At 45.4% G+C, this 26,619-nt stretch overlaps 1 protein-coding gene across 2 annotated transcripts in view; it reads left to right on the top strand.

Annotated features, from left to right (window-relative positions):
* pappa (pappalysin 1) overlaps positions 1-26,619 on the top strand; it is a 248,804-nt gene that overhangs the window by 80,989 nt on the left and 141,196 nt on the right. For both annotated transcript variants that reach the window (XM_033049105.1, XM_033049104.1), the window contains exons 8-10: positions 4,452-4,580; positions 9,360-9,451; positions 17,642-17,838. In XM_033049105.1, coding sequence (XP_032904996.1) covers positions 4,452-4,580; positions 9,360-9,451; positions 17,642-17,838 — 418 coding nt within the window. The remainder of the gene's footprint in view (positions 1-4,451; positions 4,581-9,359; positions 9,452-17,641; positions 17,839-26,619) is intronic.

Below are 26,619 nucleotides of genomic sequence, written 5' to 3'. Positions count from 1 at the left end.
GTACTGATTTTGGATGATCAGCCATGATCATATTGAATGGTGGTGCTGGTCGAATGGTCTACTCCTGCACCTGTTTTCTATGTTTCTCTGTCACTTAAATACTAACGTGGCCCCATCTGTTACTGTCGTGAGCACGGAAGGTTAAGATGCATTGGGCAGGCAGCTGGTATCTGAGAGGCACATGTAAAACCCATGCCATCTTGCCCCCTCCCCAGCGTAGACTACAAAGAAACAAACCCATGTACAAGTCCGAGTTTAGATCGAGGGTGAGATTAGCTGCTAGTTTAGTTGAGTTTGGAGACACTGCACGGAAACATGGACCAGCAATCCCTGCACCCTACCATTATCCTACACACACTAGGGACAATGTTTTACAATCTTACCAAGGCCAATTAACCTACAAACATGTACGTCTTTGGAGTATGGGAGGAAACCCAAGATCTCAGAGTAAACCCACACAGGTCACGGGGAGAACGTACAAACTCCATACAGACAGCACCCGTAGTCGGGATTGAACCCGGGTCTCTGACGCTATGAGGCAGCAACTCGACCACTGCTCCATTATTGAGCCTGGAAGAATCGCAGGCAATGAAGCATTTGTAAATTGTAGCCAGAGTATCGTCTGCATGGCTGTATTCAACACCTGTATGAAAGGCCCAAGTCAAGATTCATCCGCAGCTGTATGTGGATCATCGAGCTAGGGGGCAGACGTTATTTAAAACTACAACATTCTCATCAATATCGTGGACAGAGGTTGGCAGTCTAGGTTGTATCCTAATTGGAGATTTAGATTATATCAAAAGGACAGAGTGCTTGGGGGCCTGTGAATGTTCAATGAACTGCGAGATTGCAACACAACTGTCAACTTTCCAAAACATCGAGGACAATTAGAGTCATGGAGTGATACAGTGTGGAAACAGGCCCTTCAGCCCAACATATCCCATCTACACTCGTCCTACCTGCCTGCGTTTGGCCCATATCCCTCCAAACCTGTCCTATCCATGTACGTTGTGGTAGTCCCAGCCTCCACTGGCAGCTTGTTCCATACACCCACCACCCTTTGCGTGAAAAAGTTACCCCTCAGATTCCAATTAAATCTATCCCCCTTCACCTTGAACCCATGTCCTCTGGTTCCCGACTCCCCTACTCTGGGCAATCAACCCGATCTATTCCTCTCATGATTTTGTACACCTCTATCGGATCACCCCTCATCCTCCTGCGCTCCAAGGAATAGAACCCCAGTCTGCTCTACCTCTCCCTGTAACTCAGACCGTCGAGGCCTGGCAACAACCTCGTAAAGATTTTTTTTTTCTTAAACGTAAATTTGAAAATACTTGCTCATACCTCATGCACTACTGTAAACTGCTGGAATTGTGATGACAGGTAAAAAGGGCTTTTCCTTTGATTCCACACGGCCTCCATTCCACTGCTCTATCTGTACTGGAGATGGTTTCATCCCCGCCAGCTCAAGAGGGCAGGTGAAGGGGGTTAAAACGGAGGGAGAACTGAGGGCTGCTAGCACTTCTGCCAAACAAAATATTTTATTCCCATATTTCAAAATGACCCGATTTTAAAATAGTGCACTGTAACATCATCAAGTCTCCGCATCCGACTACGTTTTCTAAACAAGGTCACAGCACTGATGATGGAAAGTGAGATTCTTTGAAATTTCGTCCAAAAACAGATTTTCCATTCAGCGGCCACAGAACTCAGAAGGAAACCACTGTCTTCCCCACATGGGAAAGGTTGTCTGATTTATCCAGTGCCTATAACCACTTTACTTTAAAAACATCGGCCCACCGAGTCCGAGCTGACCAGCCGATCACCTGTACACTAGCACTATGCTACACATAATTAATAATTTCACCAAAGCCAATGAGCCTGCAAACTTCATGAGATCATAAATGATCGGAGCAGAATTAGGCCATTCGGCCCATCGAGTTAACTCCGCCATTCAATCATGACTCTCTCCTGACCCCATTCTCCTGCCTTCTCCCCATCGCCGCTGGCGCCCGTACTAATCAAGAACCTGTATGTCGTTGGAGTGTGGGGAGGAGACTGGAGCACCAGGAGAAAACCCACGTGGTCCCAGGGAGAATGTACAAACTCCGCACAGACAGCACCCGTAGTCAGGATCGAACCCCGGGTGTCTAGCACTATAGGCAGCAACTTTACCGCTGCGCCACCGTGCCACACACATCCCACATCACCATCAACCTGCTCTTTGATTCTTTTCCAGTGCACATCTAATTCCTTTATGTACTAATTGAAGGGGCAGCACAGTGATGCAGATGATAGAGTTGCTGCCTCTGCAGCAGACACCCAGGTTCGATCCTGACTACGGGTGCTGTCTATGCGGGGTTTGTTAGTTCTTCCAGTGACCGGGTGTGTTTTCTCCTGGTGGTCCAGGCTGAGGAAGGGTCTCGAGCCATCCTTTTCCTCCAGATGTGCTGCCTGACCCGCTGAGTTACTCCAGCACTTTGTGTTCATCTCTGGAACTGTGGAGCAGCGCTGGCTGTCCTCCCGTTCCCCAACCTGTAACCAGAATGAGTCGGGCAAAAAAACAAAACAAACTCGGCGGAACAGCATCTGCAAACTCCGCTGAAGGGCTGCAGCTGTTTTTAAAAATAAGGCTATCAACTGCTGACAGGAGGGGTTTCTATTCAACTTCCAGTGTGTAAAGTTGGACTTGGAGCAATCCTGGACATTAGACTTGGATTACAAAATCCAAGCATCAAGACTTGTGTATTCACTCTGGCCTGATCCGGAATATCATTCGTAGACAGAACGCCCTGTATGTGACGGTAAATGAGGCAATTTGCCGACCACTGCTCTCTAATAATAAACCTATCAAAGCAAAGGGCAGTGGATAAATATTAGGTTTAACTTGCAGCTCTGCCCAGTTCTGAGGGGCCAGCTGCTGTCTGAAGTTGTACTGTGTGGAAAAAAATGTTTTCGATCCTCGTCTCAACTTCTTGAACTCAACAAGTGGACACTTTCCTAGCACGTTGGGCGTCTCTAACGTTCCTCGCGGTTTACGACAGGCTGATAAAGGTGGAACAATGGCACATATAAGCATCCGTGCGCGGACTTCAGCTGTTGATATTGCAAATATTCCAGCTTGCAAGAAGTAACACCTGACCCATGTATTTACATCCCCAGAGCTCACCGCTCCTACTTCTGTCCTCCCCGCACTCCAGATATTTTTTTTTCCCTGGAAAGGAATAGTGCAGATGTGGATTCCTTCAAGACTAAACAGTGCAGAAATCAAAAGAGCAAAAGTATATAAGCAAAAGAGACATGTTAGGCTTTTCTGTTTGTAATGTTGGGGCTTGCAAAGTCTGCTATGCCCACAGCCAGACTGAAAGACATCATACGTTTGAACAGTGTGCCCACTTACACAGCGCAAAGTGGACAAGTGTATCTTCGGCTTAGTTACGTTTTAGTTCAGAGATACAGCGCAGAAACAGGCCCTTTGACCCACCCGCTCCGCGCCCACCAGCGATCCCCGCACACTGACACTACCCTACGCACACCAGGGACAATTTACAATAATGCCAAGCCAATTGGCCTACAAACCCGCACGCCTTTGGAGTGCGGGAGGAAACCGGAGATCCCGGAGAAATCCCGTGCAGGTCATGGGGCGAACGTCCAAGACTCCACACGTAGTCAGGATCGAACCCTGGTCTCTGGTGCTGTAAGCCAGCAACTCTACCGCTGCGCCACCGTGCCGCCCTCGGGCATGGCCTTTCTGTAGAGTTTGAGAAAATGGACGGGTCAGTGTTGCAGGACATGACCCATCATGGTTCTTGCTGAAAGGAAGCTGCCTAGCTACAGAAGAACAAAATAATTCTCAGAATTTAAGTAACCCCCCCCCCCCCACACTTTTTCTATCACAAAAACCCACCCCTCCCTTCCTCCCCCACTGCTCACCTCCCCTGTCCCCCACCCAGACTCCCAACTATTTTTCATCTTCATATCATCATTCACCTCCCACCCTCTCCCGCCCTCCCTACCACTTGCTTCTCTCTGGCTTAACAATCTGCCACTCTTCAAACCTGTCTCACGCCTTCCCTTCTTATCTCTGGTCTTTATTCCAACCATCTGCCTATCAAAAACGCCGCGTTGCCTAAGTTGATGTATTAAGTGCCACGCTATGTTCTGCCACTCCCCCTCCTTTCTGCTTTCTTCCTCCCCCTCCACAATCAGCCTAAAGAAGGGCTTCAACACGAAACGTCACCTATTCATGCTCTCCAAGGATGCTGCCTGACCCGCTGAGCTACTGCAGCATTTTTGTATTAACCGGCATCTGCACGTTGTTGTATCGACAAATCTACCGTGGACAATATTGCACTGACTGGGGGGAGGTTCAGTTAAAAGAGAGAAAAATGAATGACAGAGCCAAGACAATGTGCACTTATTTTGTTCTTTGTGGTTGTTTATGTTCTCAGAGACGTACAGCCCAACACTTTGTACACGTATCAGGTGGTGGTGGCCAAGGGCTTGGAAGAGAGCGAACCTTCCCCACCGCTCAGCCACATGCATGGAGCAGCCTACTGTGGAGACGGACTGATCCAGAGGTAACGTTTGCTTCACTCAAGCCAAGCCCTAGGTGGTCTCATTTTCAGGCCATCGAATGATTAAACGAACAGTGTTTGGGATTTGTTCTGCAAACATTAAACATCGACACGAATTCCCTGATCTGGCAGCAAGCCAGAAGGTTCGCAGTTTGACGCATGGCCGATGCAGACGTATCTATCTATGACCGTGACAGTAATGAAGATGAAACTGCCGCTAACCAAATGCACATATTGTAAGCACATGCCGTTGAGTCGAGGGGCCCAACCAACAACTTTTAAAGCAACCCCATGCAGACTAAATGTGTAGGAAGGAAGTGCAGATGCTGGTTTAAACCGAAGACAGACACAAAAAGTTGGATAGACACAAAAAGCTGGACCCACTGAGTTACTCCAGCACTTTGTATAGTTGTATAGATGTCAGCTGATCTACATCGGTATTGCATCCGCTGCTCTAGATGTCAGCTGATCTACATCGGTGAGACCAAGCGTAGGCTTGGCGATCGTTTCACCGAACACCTCCGCTCGGTCCGCATTAACCAACCTGATCTCCCGGTGGCTCAGCACTTTAACCCCCCCCCTTCATTCCGAATCCAACCTTTCTGTCCTGGGCCTCCTCCATGGTCAGAGTGAGCACCACCGGAAATTGGAGGAGCAGCACCTCATATTCCGCTTGGGCAGTCTGCACCCTAGCGGCATAAACATTGACTTCTCCAATTTCCAGTAGCGCTTGCTGTCTCCTCACCTTCTCAGCTCTCCCTCAGCCCTCGGGCTCCTCCTCTTCCTTTCTCTTTTCTGTCTGAAGAAGGGTTTCGGCCCGAAACGTTGCCTAGTTCCTTCGTTCCATAGATGCTGCTGCACCCGCTGGGTTTCTCCAGCATTTTTGTCTACTTTGTATAGTTAGTTGGTTAGTAAAACCAGCATCTGCAGTTCTTCGTTTCTCTGCAAGAATGCATTCGGTCCCCAAGATTGCTCTTTCTCTGGTGATTGGTCTGTATCAAATGAGCATGTGATAGGAGAAGAATTAGGCCATTCGGCCCATCAAGTCTGCTCCACCATGCAATCATGGCTGATCTATCTCTCCCTCCTAACCACATTCTCAAGCCTTCTCCCCATAACCTCCGACACCCGCACTAATCAAGAACCGAGTTACTCCAGAACTTTGTGTCTTCTTGTTTGACACATACTGTATTAGCAGTGGGAGTTACACCAGTGGAGCCTAGGATCAGAGGCCAATAGACAATAGGTGCAGGAGTAGGTCATTTGGCCCTTCGAGCCAGCACCGCCATTCAATGTGATCATGGCTGATCATCCCTAATCAGTATCCCGTTCCTGCCTTCTCTCCATATCCCCTGACTCCGCTATTTTTAAGAGCCCTATCTAGCTCTCTTGAAAGCATCCAGAGAACCTGCCTCCACTGCCCTCTGAGGCAGAGAATTCCACAGAATAAGGCCATAGCCTCAGAATAAAAGTAGACGAGGAGGAATTTCTTTAGTCAGAGGTTGGAGAATCTGTGGAATTCATTGTCACAGGAGGCTGTGGAGGCCATCAGTAGATATTTTTAAGGCAGAGGTAGATAGATTCTTGATTAGTACGGGTGTCAGTTGTTATGAGAAGGCAGGAGAATGGGGTTAGGAGGGAGAGATAGATCAGCCATGATTGAATGGCAGGAGTAGACTTGATTGGCCGAACTGCCTAATTCTGCTCCTATCGTTTGTGAACTTCCATGAAAAACAAAACTTCAAAATAGATTGCAGCTTTCAGAGGAGTAATGTTCTCAGAGCACAGCATGGCACATGTGGCAATAGAATGAACAGTTGTTGGGTGGAACATAACCCAAGAGATGAAAACAAGATTGCCACTTAACAATCTAATTTGATATTTATCATCAGTTTGCGAAAGGCAGGAGGGAAAAACATTCTCGACTGATCGTGTTGAAAGATTTACGTTAATTGCAGCAGATATGGCTTGCCAGGTCTTCATGTCCTAAGTCGCCACGAGCAGTCTCCAGCTGACAGCATTTACTGGTTCCAGATGTGGTAGTCCCGCCTGCCTCCATGGCCCAATCCTCCCCACACTCCAGCAGCAAGCTCTCCAGTTACACCAAGATATTGGGATGTCCCTGATCTCAAATGGCCCTGGACCCTTGAACAAACCTGCAAGTTCTTGGTCTCTGGCTAGCTCAGCTTCAGTGGAATTCATTCTTGGCTGCGGAGGCCATGTCAATGGATATTTTTAAGGAAGGGATAGATAGATAGATAGATATAGATAGATATAGATATAGATGGATGGATGGATGGATGGATGGATGGATGGATGGATGGACGGACGGACGGACGGACGGACGGACGGACGGACGGATGGATGGATGATTAGTACGGGTGTCAGGGGTTATGGGGAGAAGGCAGGAGAATGGGGTTGAGAGGGAAAGATAGATCAGCCATGACTGAATGGCACAGTAGACTCGATGGGCCAAATGGCCTTATTCCGCTCTTATCACCTAAATTCTGGACATACAGAGAGCAGCGGTGGAATTTTATGCTGCTGTTCAGCTGAGTCTAGTCTAGTTTAAAGATACAGCTCGGAAAGAGGCCCTTCGGCCCGCCGAGTCCGCGACGACCAGTCCGTATGCTAGCACTATCTTACACACTAGGGACAATTTACACTTTTTACCAAAGCCAAATAACATGTAAGTCTTTGGAGTGTTGGAGGAAACTGGAGCACCCGGAGACAACCCATGTGGTCGCGGAGTGAATGTGCAAACTCCGTACAGACAGCACCCGTAGTCAGGATCGAACCAGGTCTGTGGCGGTGTAAGGCAGCAACTCTACCCCTGCGCCACTGTGCCACCCCTAATTTGCACAACAAGAGTTTGGACCATGTTGTCAATCCAGACTGATGCACAAATCAACAAGTTATCTAGTATAATGTTAGAACTATTCGTTAACCCGTGTCAAAATCCAAATGCTTCAGAAAGATAGGTTGCAGACAGGTGACATTAAGTTGCCCCTTGGCCACTTTGTTGTTCTGGTTAAAACTTGTAGCCGCGGTTTTGGAAAGAGCACATCAGAGCGTCCATTTGTGAAAGGACTCAACATGTACCTCTGGTTAAGAGTGATGGTTTGGCCTGTGGTGTTGAGGTTGTTCTTTGTGTTGTGGGGGCAATGGCATCTCGAGACGTACAGAAGTGTGGTGGATGTACTGTTAGCCTGGTTGATTTAGCATAGTTTAGTTTAGAGACACTGCGCGGAGGCAGTCCCTTCGGCGTTTCACCGATTCCGCGTCGACCAGCAATCCCCGCAATGCATCATTCAGGACTGGACCAGTGCTTCCAGTCTAATGCATTACTCTGACACTTTTATCCCTGAGGAGTACAGTGGCAGCACTTACGATATGGGCCGTTGCTTCAGGCATCGAAAGTGAAAGGATTTTTCCAGTGATAAACTTTTCCCCTTGGAGATTCTGGATAACTAACCGGTGGTTCATTGAGGTAATGAGTGCTTAGTGCAGTTTAGAGATACAGTGTGGAAACAGGCCCTTACACCAACCAGCGATCCACGTGTGCACACACACTATCCTACACACACACACACACACGGGACAATTGACATTGATACTGAGCCAATAAGCCTACAAACATGTACGTCCTTGGAGTGTGGGAGAGAACCGGAGTTTCCCGGAGAAAACCCATGTGGATCACGGTGAGAGCGTGCAAACTCTGTACAGGCAGCACCCGCTTAGTGAGGGAGTCAATGGGAAACACATTTGTCTGCCGACTCAGACATACGTGGTATTTAGTTGATGCAGAACATGAAAAATAGTGAAACCTGGGTAATTATTGGCAAAAACATACTATGTCCATGAAGCGACTTAGCCCCTCCAGAGTCGAGTCAGGACCTTTATCCACTGAGCCAACTTTACACCAATTAAAATGTTTTTGGCTTCAGGAGCCAAGCTGAATGTTGTTGAACTGGCAACAAATCAGTAAAACATGACTGCGTACAGAACCAAAATCCTCTTCAGTTCAGAGTCAAAGCCTCTCAAATGCATCACGCTAATTCCCCCGACCAACTTGCCAGGAAAACAAACAATGCTAGGAGTGTTTTCGTCTGACAGTTTAAATAACCATTCGCATGTCGGGCTGCGACATCAAACATACTTTTGATTTGAGACACTTGCTGTGAAACCCAAGGCAGACAATCCAAGGCAAATACACTGGCAGCAAACAGCGACTGGTGAAAGGCCTGGATAGAGTGGATGTGGAGAGGATGTTTCCACTGATGGGAGAGTCTAGGACCAGAGGGCACAGTCTCAGAATTAAAGGACGTTCCTTGAGGAAGGAAATGAGGAAGAATATCTTTAGTCAGAGGGTGATGAATCTGTGGAATTGTTTGCCACAGAAAGCTGTTGAGGCCAAGTCAATGGATATTTTTAAGGCAGAGATAGATAGATTCTTGATTAGTGCGGGTGTCAAATGTTATGGGGTGAAGGCAGGAGAATGGGGTTAGGAGGGCGAGATAGATCAGCCATGATTGAATGGCGGAGTAGATTTGATGGGCCGAATGGCCTAATTCTGCTCCTATCACTGATGAGCTTATGACATGACTGAATTTGCTCCATAGTAGCGGGATGTGTCGGCATGGGAACAAATGGGGGGGGTCTCCTGATTGTGGAATAATTCTGCCCTGCTGAGAGTGTCGGAGCAAGTATGGAGAGCAGCACTGTTTGTTATCGTTTCATGTACACTAACTCGCTCGTGCTCGCTCTGTGTTATGATTCCAGACATCTGGGAGAGGAATGCGATGACCAGAACAAAATGAATGGAGATGGCTGTTCCAGTTTGTGTCGGCAGGAGACATCTTTCAACTGTGTGGGTAAGTAACTTGTCAAATATTGATTTCTCTCAATTCAGGTAGCCCCGGCATTCCCTCTCCCTCTCTCTATCCCTCCCCCACTCAAGACGCACAAGCCTCTCGTTTTCATCCTACAAACAGCGAACTATGGCCTCTTTCCTTTCTCATCGTTACTTTTTTGCATATCTTTCGTTCATTGTTCTTTATCTCTCCACATCACCATCTATATCTCTCGTTTCCCTCATACCTAACCAGTCCGAAGAAGGTTCTCGACCCGCAACATCACCCATTCCTCCTCTCCAGAGATGCTGCCTGTCCCGCTGAGTTACTCCAGCTTTTCAATCAATCAATCAATCAGTTCAATCAATCAGTTTTATTCGTCACATTGCACATAAAGTGCAAGTGAAATGAATTTTGTGTCTTCCTTCGGTTTAATCCCGCATCTGCAGTTCCTTCCTACACAAACGATGTGGTCGGAGTAATGAGAACACACACTAATGATAAACCCAGAATGGTTTGAAGGGTGAACTTGGTCTAAAGTGTGTAGAAATGCATTCCAAACTCTGGGGATAATCACTGACAATTATTTTCCAGCCAAATTAAACCATGATCACAAATATATTTCAATGCCCCTATAACCACTTTACTTTAAAAAATACAGTGCGTAAACAGACCCATCGGCCCATCGAGTCCGTGCTGACCAGCGATCACCTGTACACTAGCACTCGAGACAATTTACAATTTTACCGAAGACAATTAACCTATGTCTGAAGAAGGGTTTCGGGACGAAACGTTGCCTATTTCCTTCGCTCCATAGATGCTGCTGCACCCGCTGAGTTTCGCCAGCACTTTTGTCTACAGCGTAAAGCTTTTGTTGCGTGCTAATCAGTCAGCGGAAAGACAATGCAGGCTTCTTGGCACTGAATTGATCAACAAAGGCAGAGACTGAGCGTTTTTTTTTTAAAGGTTGTAGTCACTACTGGACGGGGTGGGAGATTGCAACTTTCCCGTGGTCCGCCCTGTTTCGACCTTATCAGGTCAAGACCTTATCTCAAACTGAGAGCCACAAGAGAGTAAGACGGGAGATATGAAGGGGTGAGGTGTGAAAATGACAGATCAAAGGGGACAATGTGAAGGAAATGTAGAATAGGTCATTATTGACTGAGGGGAAGGTGACACGGAGGCTTTCAGTGGGTTTTGCTCCTCCTGTTGTGATTGACAAGCAACAGTCAATCGCTCAAATCACCTGGACAGGCAGCACCTCTTGCGAGAAGGAATGGGCGACGTTTCGGGTCGAGACCCTTCTTCAGTCCCAACTCAGAGATCACCTTTCAGTGGCAGAGAGTTAAAAACCCATTGGCAAACTTGTAATGCAATGAGTTCATAAGTTATAGGAGCAGAATTAAGCCACTTGGCCCATCTAGTCTCCTCCGCCATTCATTCATGGCTAACCTTTGACACCCTTAATCATCAAGAATCTATCAATCTCCGCCTTAAAACCCAATGATGGTCTCCACAGCTGACCGAGGCAATGAATCCCACAGATTCACCACCCTCTGACTAAAGTAATCCCCCCCCCCCATCTTCTTTCTAAAGGTACGTCCTTTAATTCCGAGACTATGACCTATGGTTCTAGACTCACCCACTAGTGGAGACATCCTCTCCACATCCAATCTATTTAGTCCCGTCAGTGCAATGCTGGGTAAGTCAGATGAATTAGCATAGATACCAACTGGATGTGCTCAGTCCATTTTCACAATGGGGTTGCAATTATAATCCAGCAATGACGACAAGTGCGATCTACCGCAGATTAGATTTAGCTGTGCAAGCTTGGTACACAAAAATAGGCAGCGTGTGATCCCGTTTGTTGACAATATCATTTCTATCCTTCATATCTTGCTCCCTTTACTTTTCCTTCATGGAACCATAATGGAATCCTAATGGCTCAGCAGCAGGCCTTTGATTGAAAGGCAGAAATTGCTGAAATCTAATTATCTTTTGTTTCTCATCTCCTCCTAATTAAATCATGTTTAATCAATGTATCTCGACAAGCTTTACATTGAAAACATTGTCTCAGTTGGGAAGCTTGGTCTGGCATTCCCACAACGTGACCCTGTTAAAACGTTCTCCTTTGGTGATTCTCTTCCGAGTCAAACATCATTAAAGAACAGATTCCAATCATTTCCGTCAGTCGCTGGATCTCCCATGTGTGTGCCTGGTAATCCATTCCTAGACAAAACATTTCTCAAATCTCTCCAAAATAACAGTCAAAATCCCCCCAAAAATGTTTCAGGGAATATACAACATGATCTTATTTAATCACCAGCAACTTAGTCAACCATTTTGACCTAGATATATGCATTAACCTGCAGTACTTTTATCATTTAATGCTTTGCCCTTCTGTTTGGCAATTATATAGGTTGATATTCAGCATTTGATTTTTCCATTAATTTTGTAGTGCCTTTCGTTACTTTGCAAAACTTTGCTTCATAAAAGAACGTGACCAATATCAATTTCATTCGCTATCAGCCAATTCGGTTTTCTAAACTTCCACAAGCTATCATCATGGTTGCTTGTGTGGGAAAGATCTTTGGATGGTCTGGGAGTCTTTGCTCTGGAATCTTCTCAGGGTTAGGACGGTGATTTGCATTCAAGAATTCTTGCCTGTCCCACCAAAATTATTTACAAATTAAAATCGAAATTCTTGTTTTCCTCGTTACAGCGGAGAGTTTAGAAAGGGAACAGTTGCTTTCAGCTTTCTAACCAAGACAAGACACAAAATGCCAGAGTTTCAACTCAGCAGGTCAGGGAGTGTCCCTGGAGAACATGGATAGGTAACGCTTCAGGTCTGAATAAGGGTCCCGACCTGAAACATCACCTATCCATGTTCTCCAGGGATGTTGCCTGATCTACTGATTTACTCCAGCACTGTGTCTTGCCTTGGTAAAGCCGCATCTTCAATTCCTTGCTTTTAGAAACATAGAAACATAGAAAATAGGTGCAGGAGGAGGCCATTCGGCCCTTCGAGCCAGCACCGCCATTCATTGTGATCATGGCTGATCGTCCCCAATCAATAACCCGTGCCTGCCTTCTCCCCATATCCCTTGATTCCACTAGCCCCTAGAGCTCCATCTATAGAAATCTATAGCTATTACACAATAGCTCCCTAACAAATGTCATTCTTATTTATTAAAAAATATATATAGTTATGTTGTGTGAAATCTGGAAAAAAGACAGAAAATGTTGCGATCACTCAGCAGATCAGGCAGCATCTGTGGAAAGAGTAGAGTTGATGCTTCCAGTCAAAGACCCTTTATCAGAATTTTTGGAAAGCAGAGGCAGAGATATCAATCTTGAGTAGAATCTTTGGTAGTTATTGTGTCGGAAGGAACTGCAAGTGCTGGTTTTAATCGAAGATAGACACTGAATGCTGGAGTAACTCAGCAGGACAGGCATCATCTCTGGAGAGAACGAATGGATGACGTTTCGTGTCGAGACCCTTCTTCAGACTTTGGTAGCCATTTCCCTTTGTCTGTAAAACCAGTTCGAATTGTCTTACAATTTCTCAGACGAGGTCACCTAACTCAGGATTCAGTGGTCTAGTAACAGTTAAATAACTGGATTATTTCCTACAAAACCCAGCCTATTGATCCAGGGACAAGATCCCCAACCCCACTATTGCCAATGTGGAATTCAAATTCATATTGTTAAATAAAATACTTCTAATAAAATAAAATAATAAAAAAAAAAAAATCTGACATTTTAAAGAAAGTGCAATGGTAAAACGGTTACACTATTGGATAATCAAATTTGGTTTAAGTGATATTTTTTGGGAGAGAAAGATATCATTCCTGCCTGGTCTTATACGTTTGTGATCATTGATCCCCAGTGGTCGGATTGGCTGTGAAATGGCCTAAGATGCGCTCATTGGAGGGGAACCATGGGTTGGGCGATAAATGATGGCTCCGTCAATAATGTCCACATCCTGTGAATGACAGAAATGTGCAAACTGGGAATTAAAACATGAGGCTTATCTGCTGTGGCACTGATAGAACATCCGTCTGTTGAGATATCAGGGGAATTTATCGCCCCTCAATGTTAAATACATGTCGTAGCGGAGAAAGAAAATGTCCAGTAAAATGTGAGCTGCAAAGGTATATGTACTATATCAGAAGGTACACAAAATTGCTGGGGAAACTCAGCGGGTGCAGCAGCATCTATGGAGCGAAGGAAATAGGTGACGTTTCGGGCCTAAACCCTTCTTCAGACATGTACTACATCAGAGTTCCTTTCAATCTATGGCACAGCGGTGGAGTTGCTGCTTTACAGAGCTTACAGCACCAGAGACCCGAGTTCGGCCCCGACTACGGGTGCTGTATGTACGGAGTTTGTACGTTCTCCCCGAGACCCACGTGGGTTTTCTCTGAGATCTTCGGTTTCCTCCCGCACTCCAAAGACGCACTCCCAGCGGTTTGTAGGTTAATTGGCTCGGGGATAAATGAAAAATCGTCCCTGGTGTATGTAGGATAGTGTTAATGTGTGGGGATCGCTGGTCGCTGCGGGCTGAAAGGCCTGTATCCGCACTGTTTCTCGGGACTAAACTAAGATTGTGCTTACGTATAGTAAGATTTCCTTTCTGTTTGTTAAAAAGGAATTTCATTGTACCTAATTATATGCGACAATAAAGTACAAAGTAAATAAAAAGTTGGAGTAACTCAGTGGGTCAGGTGGCATCTATGGAGAAAAGGAATGGTGGCCGTTTTGGGTCGAGATCCTTCCTCACATTGAGAGTTAGGGGAGAGGGAAATATAGACGGTGGTATTGAGATATATGGAACAAATGAATGAAAGAAATGCAAAAAGGAGCAATGTTGAAAAAAACGGGCCATTGTTAACTGTGGGTTAGGTGAAAACATGTTACAGACAATGAAACAATGAAGTACCATAGACCCATTGCACAGTTCAGTCTGCTTGAGTGTAGTAATGAAACCTAGTCACTCAGAAACATTGATATCGAAAACTTAGGTGAGGAAATAGCTCAGCACCAGGATTAACAGGGAACACCATTATGTTAGGTACACAAAAATGCTGGAGAAACTCAGCGGGTGCAGCAGCATCTATGGAGCGAAGGAAATAGGCAACGTTTCGGGCCGAAACCCAAAGGGTTTCGGCCCGAAACGTTACCTATTTCATCGAAGGGTTTCGGCCCGAAACGTTACCTATTTCATCGAAGGGTTTCGGCCCGAAACGTTACCTATTTCCTTCGCTCCATAGATGCTGCTGCACCCGCTGAGTTTCTCCAGCATTTTTGTGTACCTTCGATTTTCCAGCATCTGCAGTTCCTTCTTGAACAACCATTATGTGGTTTAATGAAATCGTATTTACAAACGCACGACAGCTTTAGGATTTACTATTTGCTCTTGGCATTCTCATATAACACTACCACTGATGGCAGTAATGTCGGAAAGTAATAAAGCTGTAACAAAATTGCAAACCTTTTGTAATGAAAAACTACTCATACACACATTCAAATATTATTTTTGTCCGGCACACATCAGCGTTGGCACCGAACCTAAAGCTCACCGGCGGTGGAAGCCAATTCCGTGCAAGGCTTTCGTGACATTCATATGATAATTGACGTTAAGATAGGTTTGAAAACAGGAAGAGAGGATGAGGAACTCTCATCTGCAGCGTAGACTTTGTGAACCTTGTCTTGCCCCTCTGAGTCTAATCTGGGTGTGTAGATTGGAGTTGTTACTGAGGTAAACGAGAGTGTTTAACACTGGTTACACAGACAGGCCTGCATCCTGCTCTGAAGAAGGGTCTCGACCCGAAACGTCGCCCATTCCTTCTCTCCAGAGATGCTGCCTCACCCGCTGAGTTACTCCAGTATTTTGTGTCTGCATCCTGCAAATCTGTTTCCTGTCTTTCAGTCGACTTTAATGGTTTAAATTTACTGCTGGCGTCCAACAAGCAGACTATTCAGTGGGGGGGGAATCTTCTGGTGCCACCCAACACAGTATCAAACACTGTATCACCATATTGAAGCAAAGACCAAGCAAGCACACCAACACCTCTACTTCTTTAGAAGGCTTAGGAAGTTAGGCATGTCCCCAACAACCCTTAAGGGGCTGTCCCACTGTACGAGGTAATTCAAGAGTTCTCCCGAGTTACCCCTGATTCGAACTCAGAGAATTACGGTAATAGCCGCTCGTAGGTACTCAAGGCTCTCGTGGACATTTTTCAACATGTTGAAAAAACTTCACGAGCTTACCGCGTTTCCCGAGTACCTGCCGTTAGCGTTACGAGCCGCTAAGAGACGTCCCAAGCTCCGACGTACCCGCTACGTACTTACCACGAGTTTGATTTATTTTTAAACTCGGGAGAGCTCTTGGGTAAACTCGTACAGTGGGACAGGCCCTTTACCAACCTCTACAGATGTGCAGTGGAAAGCATTTTATTGGGATGGATCACAACTTGGTTTGGGAACAGCTCCATCCAAGGCCGCAAGAAATTGCAGTGAATTGTGGATGCAACCCAGACCGTCACACAAACCAACCTCCCTTCCACCCACACCTCACATTGCCTCGGCAAGGCCAGCAGCCTAACCAAGGACTAGGTGTACCATTCCCTCCGCTCCCCTCTCCCATCAGGCAAAAGGTACAGAAGTGTGAATACACCCATCTCCAGATTCAGGGACAGTTTCTTCCCAGCTGTTATCAGGCAACTGAACTATCCGACCACAACTAGAGAGTGGTCCTGAGCTACTATCTACCTCTTTAATCGGACTTTACCAGCTTTATCTTGCTCGAAACATTATTCCCTTTATCATGTATCTGTATACTATGAACAGCTCAATTGTAATCATGTATTGTCTTTCCGCTGACTGGTTAGCACGCAACAAAAGCTTTTCTTTGTACCTCGATACACCTGACAATAAACTACACTGAGACTATTTTTACACTAGTATCAAGCAGTATCGTTGTGGCTTCAGTGTTTTTACACACAAGTCTCCCACGTGCTGGAGAGAATGGGGTCAATCTCTTAGGCTCAGGTCAGCAATATCTTGAATCCTTTCCCTGAAGCCGTGACATCTTGCGAGTCGAGTTCTTTTAATGAAAAAGGCAAAAATTAAGAATACAAGCCACCAAACACCAGTGAAAACCCTGTAATCCTTTTGCAATAAAAACAGAATTTGACTTAGTCCTTCGCTGTGCAAGTGGAAACCCTAGAGACTGGGCAAGTCTGAATTAGTTAATTTGATTTCTCTCACCATTCAATCAGTAGGATTAACGTTTTATTATATTATGGTGGGTCATAGTTCAGGGTTTGAATTATTTCATCAAACAATATACTCCTCCTAACTCCTCTGGCTGGCCAGCGAAAAGTTCCTTTCAATTTATATCTGAATTTTCAATACGAGAGCTTTGCATCCAGTTTAAAGGGCGGCAGGGTTGGGTTGTTGCCTTACAGCGCCAGAGACCCGGGTTCGATCCTGACTATGGGTGCTGTCTGTACTGAGTTTGTACCTTCTCCCCGTGAACTGCGTGGGTTTTCTCTAAGAGGTTCAGTTCCTCCCACACTCCAAAGACGTACGGGTTTGCAGGTAAATTGGCTTGGTTATAAGTGTGAAATTGTCCCCAGTGTGTGTTAGATAGTGTTAGTGTGCAGGAATTGCTGGTCGGTGCGGACTCGGTGGGCCGAAGGGCCAGTTACTGTGCTGTATCTCTAAACTAAACTATGACTGTATAGCAATAACATTGATGCTAATTGATCGTGCAAACTGATAACACAAAATTTTCCAACATTCCTCTTATTTTAGCCACTGTTTTTTTGGTCCTGTGACATGGTTTGCCCCTAATTTGTAGATCGAAAGGATGGCCAGAAAGGAGGATTAAAAACTATTGGGCAAGCAATTTGTTTTTCGTTTGGTTCTCTGGAGTTAATTTATTTTTGGCACATTAAGGAGAGAGATTTTTTTTTTGGTGTAAATTTTAATTGCGATCTTTACTTTCCAATAATGCTTTCAAAACGTCCCCTTGTTTGTGTCGGAGAAGCAGTTTTATAAATCTGTACAAAAGGAAAACAAGTCCTTCACGGCTCGCCACGGCTAAATAAGACAGAGTGCGTAAAACAGCGGGGCCCGAAATGAAGAAACTTGTTGAAATATCTCTCTTTGGTGGAACTGATTTGTTCTGCTTCGTTGCTGTAGATGAACCCAGCAGATGCTATTTTCACGATGGCGATGGCGTGTGTGAAGACTTTGAGAAGAAGACCAGCACGCGGGATTGCGGTCTCTACACGCCCAGTGGTTTTATGGATCAGTGGGCAAATAATGTCACCGTCTCACACCATGACGATCAACATTGCCCGGGATGGGTGATCATTGGCCATCCAGCTGCACCAAAGGTAAGAGTCGTTTCAAGTTGAACCTTTGCACGTCGCAAATGGTATTTTCTTTTCCGTTTGTTCAGTTCAGTTTGGACAAACCGCGTGGAAACAGGCCCTTCGGCCCACCAAGTCATCGACAACCGGCGATCACCCTGCACACTAGCACTATCCTACACACACACTCGGGACAATTTACAACTTTTAGCGGCCAAATTAACCTACAAACCTGTGGGAGGAAACTAGAGCACCCGGAGAAAACCCACCAAGTCACGGGGAGACTCGTACAAACTCCGTAAAGACTGCACCTATAGTTAGGGTCTCTGGCGCTGTAAGGCAGCAACTCTACTGCTGCGCCCCGAGTGAGACATGTCATGGATGGAACTATTGGTTTGTGGCCGGCACGGTGGCGCAGCAGTAGAGTAGCTGCATGACAGCACCAGGGAACCATGTTCGAACCCGAGTACGGGTGCTCGCTCTGTGGAGTTTGTACGTTCTCCCCGTGACCTGCGTGGGCTTCCTCCTGGAGCTCCGGCTTCCTCCCACACACCAAAGACATACAGGTTTGTCAGCTAATTGGCTTGGTATAATTGTAAATTGTCCCTAGTGGGTGTAGGACAGTGTTAGTGTGCGGGGATCGCTGGTCGGTGTGGACCCGGTGGGCCGAAGGGCCTGTTTCCGCGCTGATTCTCTAAACTAAACTAAATGATATCATTATCTTTTTTCTTTTTGCCTGAGTGATATATGACAATTGAACGACAGGATTCCACAGACGAACAATGATGGAACTACTGCCTTTAGAATAGGCAGATAATTTGCTAATTACATGATTAGTTGTGCCATTGTTGCCGGTGGACTGAATATACTTGCGTGGAAGTTCTTCAGTCGTTGGAAATGCTACTCAGTCCATGAAAGTAACAGCGTTTTGAGCTTAAGATAGACGCACAAAAAGCAAGATTTGTCCTTTTGGGTCAGGTTGTATCTGTGGAGAAAAGGAATAGGTGACGTTTCTGGCGAAGTCCCTTCTTCAGCCTGAGAGTCAGGGGAGAGGGAAGCGAGGGATATGAAAAGGTACAAAGGACAAAATGAATGAAAGGTTTGCAAAAGGACAAATCAAAGCCAGCAACAGCGATCAAGGAAAGGTGGAGCTCACACGGGTCCATTGTTGGCTGTGGAGAATGTGAATGGATAGGCAGCTTCAGCCTGATTTAATGTGCTGGAAGGGACTGCAGATGCTGGTTTAAACCGAAGATAGACACAAAAAGCTGGAGTAACTCAACGGGAAAGGCAGCATCTCTGGGGAGAAGGAATGGGTGACTTTTCCGGTCGAGACCCTACTTGAAGGTCTGAAGAAGGGTCACGACCCAAAACGTCACCTGTTCGTTCCTTCTCTCCGGAGATGCTGCCTTTCCCGTTGAGTTACTCCAGCATTTTTGTGTCTATCTTCAGTCTGATTTAGTCTGAAAGACGCCAACCCAAAATGTCACTTGTCGACTGGCTTCACGGATGCTGCATAACCTGCCGAGTTCCTCCAGCACCTTGTGCTTTGCACTGTGACAGACGATTTGGGTTTTGACAATTCAAAAATGTTTTTTTTAATGAGTTCACTTGAAGCACTATATAAGTTTACGCCCACCTTTAAACTGCAGCAGTTGCCGAAAGAAGGCAGAGGTTTAAACCAGTGAAAACCAAATTATCCTGACATAGAAATTCATGAAAAATTAGAATAAGTCAGGGTGGTTGTAGAATGATAATTTTTCCACTCTTTCCCCTTTCTATTGTTTTCTTTTTCTTGTCTTGCTTACTTCCTTCTCATAACATAAAACTAGAGGTTGTACATAGAATGGATTACGGTATGACATAGTTGGCACCTAAAATTAGGTGCCACTGTATTGTTTTGTATTGTATTAACTTCTAATAAAATAAACAAATTTTTAAAAATTTTTTTAAAAAAGAATGATAATCTAACGGGCCTGTCCCACTTACGCAATTTTTTCGGCGACTTGCCGGCACCCGTCATAGTCGCAGCAGGTCTCCGAAACTTTTCAACATGTTGAAAATCCAGCGGCGACCAGAACAAGGTACGACTCTTTGGGCGACTACTCACGACCATACAGGCTTCACCCCGCGACATGTCGCCAGGGTGTCGCCTGTATGGTCGTGAGTTGTCTCCTTAGTCGCCCAAAGAGTCGTGGCGTCTTTCTGGTCGCCGCTGAATTCTCAACATGTTGCTTGAACTGCTGAGTTACTCCAGCTCTTGTTGTCCTTTTTTGTAAACCAGCATCTGAAGTTCGGCGACCTATGACGGGTGCCGGCAGTCGCCGAAAAAGTCGCGTAAGTGGGACAGGCCCACAAGACATCCAATGCTGGAGAAATGACAAATACAAGTGCGTGCTGTGAGAGGGGAGGGGGAGTTTCTGAATGTATTGCGATCTCGTGAGAAATAAAGTTAGACCCGAGTTTTGTGACGATAAATACGAAAGAAAAAAAAACTCAGGCGGCTAATCTTTTGAATCGGAAACACAAATCACGTCCTGAGAATAAGAGTTTAAGAAGGAACTGCAGATGCTGGAAAATGGAAGGTAGACAAAAGTGCTGGAGAAACTCAGCTGCACCCGCGGAGTTTCTCCAGCACTTTTGCCTACCTCCTGAGAATAAGATCTTTTTATCGAATTTTCATGAAGCCAGTGCAATCACGCGCATGGGGAATGTTACACTTGTTAAACCGCTCCATTGTTGCCGACCTAGCCGGTGAAAGTGGTCTTGAACGCAATGAAATGACATGTTGTAAAATGCAAATTCCATCATTGCACCTGCAGGCAGTGGAGTTTGTGTTAGCTTTACAGACTGAATGTTTTACAGGGAGCTAGAGGTTGCAGAATGTTGAGGTGACATGTTAGAATCACCTGCTTCCTTAACATCCTAAACACCCTTCCGATCTTGTCCTGCAATGTCGCCACCTTGGTTTTAATCTCCAATTGTCTGAAAACCAAGACATGCCTCATAAAAGATATATTATTATCTTCATTACAGAAACGTTTGGATGGGTTTAAAGATGGGGGGGGGGGGGGGAGCACAGAGCTCAAAGCATGCATAACAAAACATAGTATCATAGAAAATAGGTGCAGGAGTAGGCCATTCGGCCCTTCGAGCCTGCACCGCCATTCAATATGATCATGGCTGATCATCCAACTCAGTATCCTGTACCTGCCTTCTCTCCATACCCCCTGATACCTTTAGTCGCAAGGGCCATATCTAACTCCCTCTTAAATCCAGCCAATTAACTGGCCTCAACTACCTTGAGAATTCCACAGATTCACCACTCTGACACGAAATACTGACACGGTTCCTGGATGTAGAACAGCGGTTGATTATGTGTAGGGCGGAACTGCAGATGCTGGTTTAAACCCAAGACAGACACAAGAAGCTGGAGTAACTCAGCGGGTCAGGCAGCATCTCTGGAAAAAAATAATAGATGACGTCTCGGGTCGAGACCCTTCTTCAGAACTTGATTATTTTCCATTCCCTAAGTTATTGGTTATATAATAAATAATAAATCCTTTATTTCGAACAGACTTAAAAAATAAAAAGCAAGTACGAAACAGCATACAAAAAACAAAACAAGAATATTTATATAGTGTCATAAACAATATCTATAAATAAATGAATCATATGTGTCCGAAAAGGTGCAGGAAGAAGCCAAAGCTTATTAATTCCCACCCCTTATTATCTAATACAAATTTAGCAGCTATAAACACCTATTTCCATATGTACACCAGATTATTTACATTTATACACTAATCAAATATTTGCAAAGCCATACAAAAAAATAAAAAAAGATATTGGTTATATACCTCTGAATAGAGTTAAGGGAGGGGAGGATTTGTTTAGACAACACAGTAAACAACGTCCCTGGAGTAAAACAGTGGATCAGGAGGCATCACTGGAGGGCATGGATAAGCGAGGTTTTGGGTTGAGACCTTTCTTCATATTGATTGTTTGAGATGCTGTGAAGATGGATCCTGACCCAAAACATTGCCCCCCAGAGATGCTGCCTGACCCGCTGAGTTACACCAGCATTTCGTGTTCAACCGAAGATCGACACAAAAAGCTGGAATAACTCAGCGGGTCAGGCAGCATCACTAGGGGGAAAGGAATAGGCGATGTTTCAAGTCGAGACCATTCTTCAGGCCGAAGAAGAGCCTCCACCCGAAACCTCACCTAAACCTTTTCTCCAGAGATGATGCCTGTCCCACTGAGTTACTCCAGCTTGTTGTGTCTATCTTCCGTTTACACCAGCATCCGCAGATCCTAAAGAGACACTTTGCGTTCTTTCCTAGATTCCAGCATCCGCAGTTATGGACATCTACTCTTTGTCCTTAGACCCATTGTTTTGATATTTCCACAATTAATTTAGTATCAGGCAATATCGAAATGAAAATAGCGGATTAGACAGCTCTCCATCCATGCAATATTCCTGCAATCATTTTCATCGGGCCTGAGAGGGAGTGAATCTCTGGAACTCCCTGCCACAGAGGGTAGTCGAGGCCAGTTCATTGGCTATATTTAAGAGGGAGTTAGATGTGGCCCTTGTGGCTAAGGGGATCAGAGGGTATGGAGAGAAGGCAGGTACGGGATACTGAGTTGGATGATCAGCCATGATCATATTGAATGGCGGTGCAGGCTCGAAGGGCCGAATGGCCTACTCCTGCACCTAATTTCTATGTTTCTATGTTTCTATGTTATCTATTAGATTTATTGAAGACATCCTGAGCCCATTAAATTGAGTAAAATTCTGGTCAGTGATTAAAATGTTCACAACTGTTCACAGAAACAACATTGACTGAAAGGCATGTTGAAACACTCTTATTTAAGGCTTTAATGGGTACACTGCCAGGGTGAGCAAAATGTTCCCTCTATTCAGTTGTTCCCATTAAACAAACATTGAATGTCTCGGGAAATTAATTGTGCTTGATCAAGCTGCTTTTGAAGTGTATGTGCCCATTAAAGAAGTGCCCTTTTATCTGGTATGTACAGCATTTGCCACTGCCTGCCCCACAGGGTGTAGTTTTGATGGCATAAATGGGCACAGATTATTTTGATCCCGCTCATATATTGGTAATTAATTGCAACACTGAATTGGAAATTAATGATTACACAGCGTATAAGCGCCTGCACAAGTGGAGTTGGTATTTGCCATATTAAGGAAGTTAGATGTGGCCCTTGTGGCTAAAGGGATCAGGGGGTATGGAGAGAAGGCAGGTACAGGATACTGAGTTGGATGATCAGCCATGATCATATCGAATGGCGGAGCAGGCTCGAAGGGCCGAATGGCCTACTCCTGCACCTATTTTCTATGTTTCTATATTGCAGTCTCTTGTTTGTGCTGAGTTGCCATGGCTGGAGTATCATGCACTTCACTGGACAAATACGGTGTTTCAAAGTGTGTGAATAAAAGACACTTCAAATATCGTTGACGGGGAAGGTGTTCAGTTTGTGTTTTAGAGATACAGCGCGGAAACAGGCCCCTTTCGGCGCCAACCAGCGAACCACCACACTATCCTACACACTAGGGACAATTTACAATCCTTTTAATCTAACCATGTGTGGAATTCCCTGCCGATTTGTGGAATTCCCAGCCAATTTGTGGAATTCCCTGCCAATTTGTGGAATTCCCTGCCAATTTGTGGAATTCCCTGCCATTTGTGGAATTCCCTGCCATTTGTGGAATTCCCCGCCATTTGTGGAATTCCCTGCCATTTGTGGAATTCCCTGCCACAGAGGGCAGTGGAGGCCAAATCACTGGATGGATTTAAGAGAAAGTTAGATAGAGCTCTAGGGGCTAGTGGTATCAAGGGATATGGGGAGAAGGCAGGCACGGGTTATTTATTTGGTACGATCAGCCATGATCACAATAAATGGCGGTGCTGGCTCGAAGGGCCGAATGGCCTCCTCCTGCACCTATTTTCTATGTTTCTAGCCAATTAATCAACAAACCTGTACGACTTTGGAGCATGGGAGGAAATCAGAACACCCGGGGAAATTCCACGGGGAGAATGTACAAACTCCGTACGGACAGCACCCGTAGTCTGGATCGAACCCGGATCTCTGGTGCTGTGAGGCAGCAACTCCACTGCTGCACCACCATACCGCCCATGATGGGACTGTTAGTGGAATTACAATAGACACAAGAATCTTCAGATGCTGGTTTACAAAAAAGGAACCAAGAGCTGGAGTAACTCAGCAGGTCAAGCAGCATCTCTGGAGGACATGGATATGCAACGTTGCAGGTCGGGGTCCTTCCTCAGGCTAATTGTAGTAGAGGGGAGTAAGCTGGGAGAGAGATGCAAGCAGGACAAAGCCTGCTGTCTGACCCACTGAGTTCCTCCAGCACTTTGTGTTTTTTTTTTCCCTGGTGAGTAATAGGTGGATACAGGTGACAGTGGTTTGATAAAAGTCAGGGTTGAAAAGACTGTGAGATAAGGAGAGAGGAGTGAAATGTAAAGCAGTGTAGGAAGGAACTGTAGATGCTGGTTTCAACCGATGATAGACACGAAAAGCTGTGGTAACTCAGCGGGACAGGCAGCATCTCTGGAGAGAATGAATGGGTGACATTTCGGGTTGAGACCCTTCTTTAGGTTCTCCACCCGAAACGTCACCCTTTCCTTCTCTCCAGAGATGCTGCCTGTCCCGCTGAGTTACTTCAGCTTTTTGTGTCTATCTTCAGTAAAACCAGAGAAAGGGGCATTGGAGGGTTTACTAGTCCACCTCCGCTGATGTTTAAGATGTTAATGAGTTTGTATATTGCAAAGGACGCTGGTCTTTCATAAGCAGTTTGGAATAAGATTGGAAAGATATTGCACAAAGACATTTTTTTTTTTTTTAAACTATCAGCTTAAAATGGTTGGTCAAAACAATATCTCTGAGGGTGGCATGGTGGCGCAGCGGTAGAGTTGCTGCCTTACAGTGCTTGTAGCGGGTTCAATCCTGACTACGGGTGCTGTCTGTACAGAGTTTATATGTTCTCCCCGTGACCGCGTGGGTTTTCTCCAAGATCTTCCATTTCCTCCCACACTCCAAAGACGTGCAGGTTTGTAGGTTAATTGACTTGGTTATGTATACTTGGTATAAGTGTAAATTGTCCCTAGTGTGTATAGGATAGTGTAAATGCGCGGGGATTACTGGTCGGCGTGGACTCGGTGGGCCGAAGGGCCTGTTTCCGTGCCGTGAACTAATTTCACAATTGCCTGATATCCGGGTGTGTTCCAACGCTTTTCGTTCGAAGGATTTAGATAAAAATATTTGACATGCTAGACTGATTTACGTTTATCAGGTCATAAGTGATCGGAGTAGAATTAGGCCATTCGGCCCATCAAGTCTACTCTGCCATTGACTGATCTATCTCTCCTTCCTAACCCCATTCTCCTGCCTTCTCTCCATAACCCCTGACACCTGTACAAATCAAAAATCTATCTCTCTCTGCCTTATAAATATCCACTGGACCTCTACAGACTTCGGTGGCAAAAAATTCCACAGATTCGCCACCCTCTGACTAAAGAAATTTCGCCTCATCTCCTTCCCAATAGAACGTCCTTTAATTCTGAGTCCTAGACTCTCCCACTGGTGGAAGCATCCTCTCCACATCCACTCTATCCAAGCCTTTCACTATTCTTCACGTTTCAATGAGATAGCCCCTCATTCTTCTAAACTCCAGCGAGTACAGGCCCAGTGCCGACAAAACATGGCTCAATGGCTTTAAAGAAATAACCTTTACACTGCTGAACCCACAGTCCCGTCGCTAGCTATCTTTTATACTCTTCCATTTGTATACATATATTTGCCTATGTACCAGTTTAATTCATCCACAGTGCACACATTGTTTAACCAGTATTTTATTTCTACTATCTTGCACTATGACCAGACGCTAAACTGCATTCCGTTGCACCTGTACTCGTATTTGTGCAATGACAATAAAGTTGAATTGAATTGAATGTTTAAAAAAAATATTGACCAATTGGTCTACTGAATTAGTCACTGCTTCAGTTGGAAGGACTATCAGGGGGGAGAGGGACAGGAATACAATCCCACTTCACAATATCTGATGAAATGTACACCCTGTTAGAAACAGGAACAGAGATATTGCCTTGCTTGTCAAAACTGATTAGCTGGGATATCTTGCCTGATGCAATGGTTTTTGATGTATCAAACCACTGGGGGCTTTGGAAACTGAGGCTGATAATGCAAATGTGCGGCATTTCCCCATTGACCTTGATGGGACTTTTCATCAACTTGGAAGTAAAAGCATTGCGGTAAATTCTGTCGTCTCCGTGAGGAACACTTGCAGGTGTGCGTCATGTTACGGTGACTCTTTGGAAAACAAATGTTACTCCAGCATTTTGTGGTTGTCTTTGATTTAAACCAGCATCTTCCCGCACAATCGATCCTACTGGTTTTGTGCTCAAGATAGTAATGTTATGCCTCCATCGTGGGTTGTGAGGTGATGTAGTAGGGATGTAACTCCCCTTCCCATTCCCACACTGGCCTCTCTGTCCTGGGCCTTCTCCACTGTCAGAGTGAGGCCAAATACAAATTGGAGGAACAGCACCTCATATTTCTCTTGGGCAGCTTACAACCCTGCGGTGCGAATATTGATTTTTCTAATTGCAAGTAACTCCTGCATTTCCTCTCTCTCCATCCCTCCCCCACTCTAGCCATCCAACTAGTTTTACTCTGAGCATTAGTCCGAGGAAGGGTTTCGGCCCGAAACGTTGCCTATTTCCTTAGCTCCATAGATGCTGCCTC

Source organism: Amblyraja radiata, chromosome 32, assembly GCF_010909765.2.
Source record: "Amblyraja radiata isolate CabotCenter1 chromosome 32, sAmbRad1.1.pri, whole genome shotgun sequence".
NCBI classification, from domain to species: domain Eukaryota; kingdom Metazoa; phylum Chordata; class Chondrichthyes; order Rajiformes; family Rajidae; genus Amblyraja; species Amblyraja radiata.
This window is presented reverse-complemented; position numbering and strand designations above follow the sequence as displayed.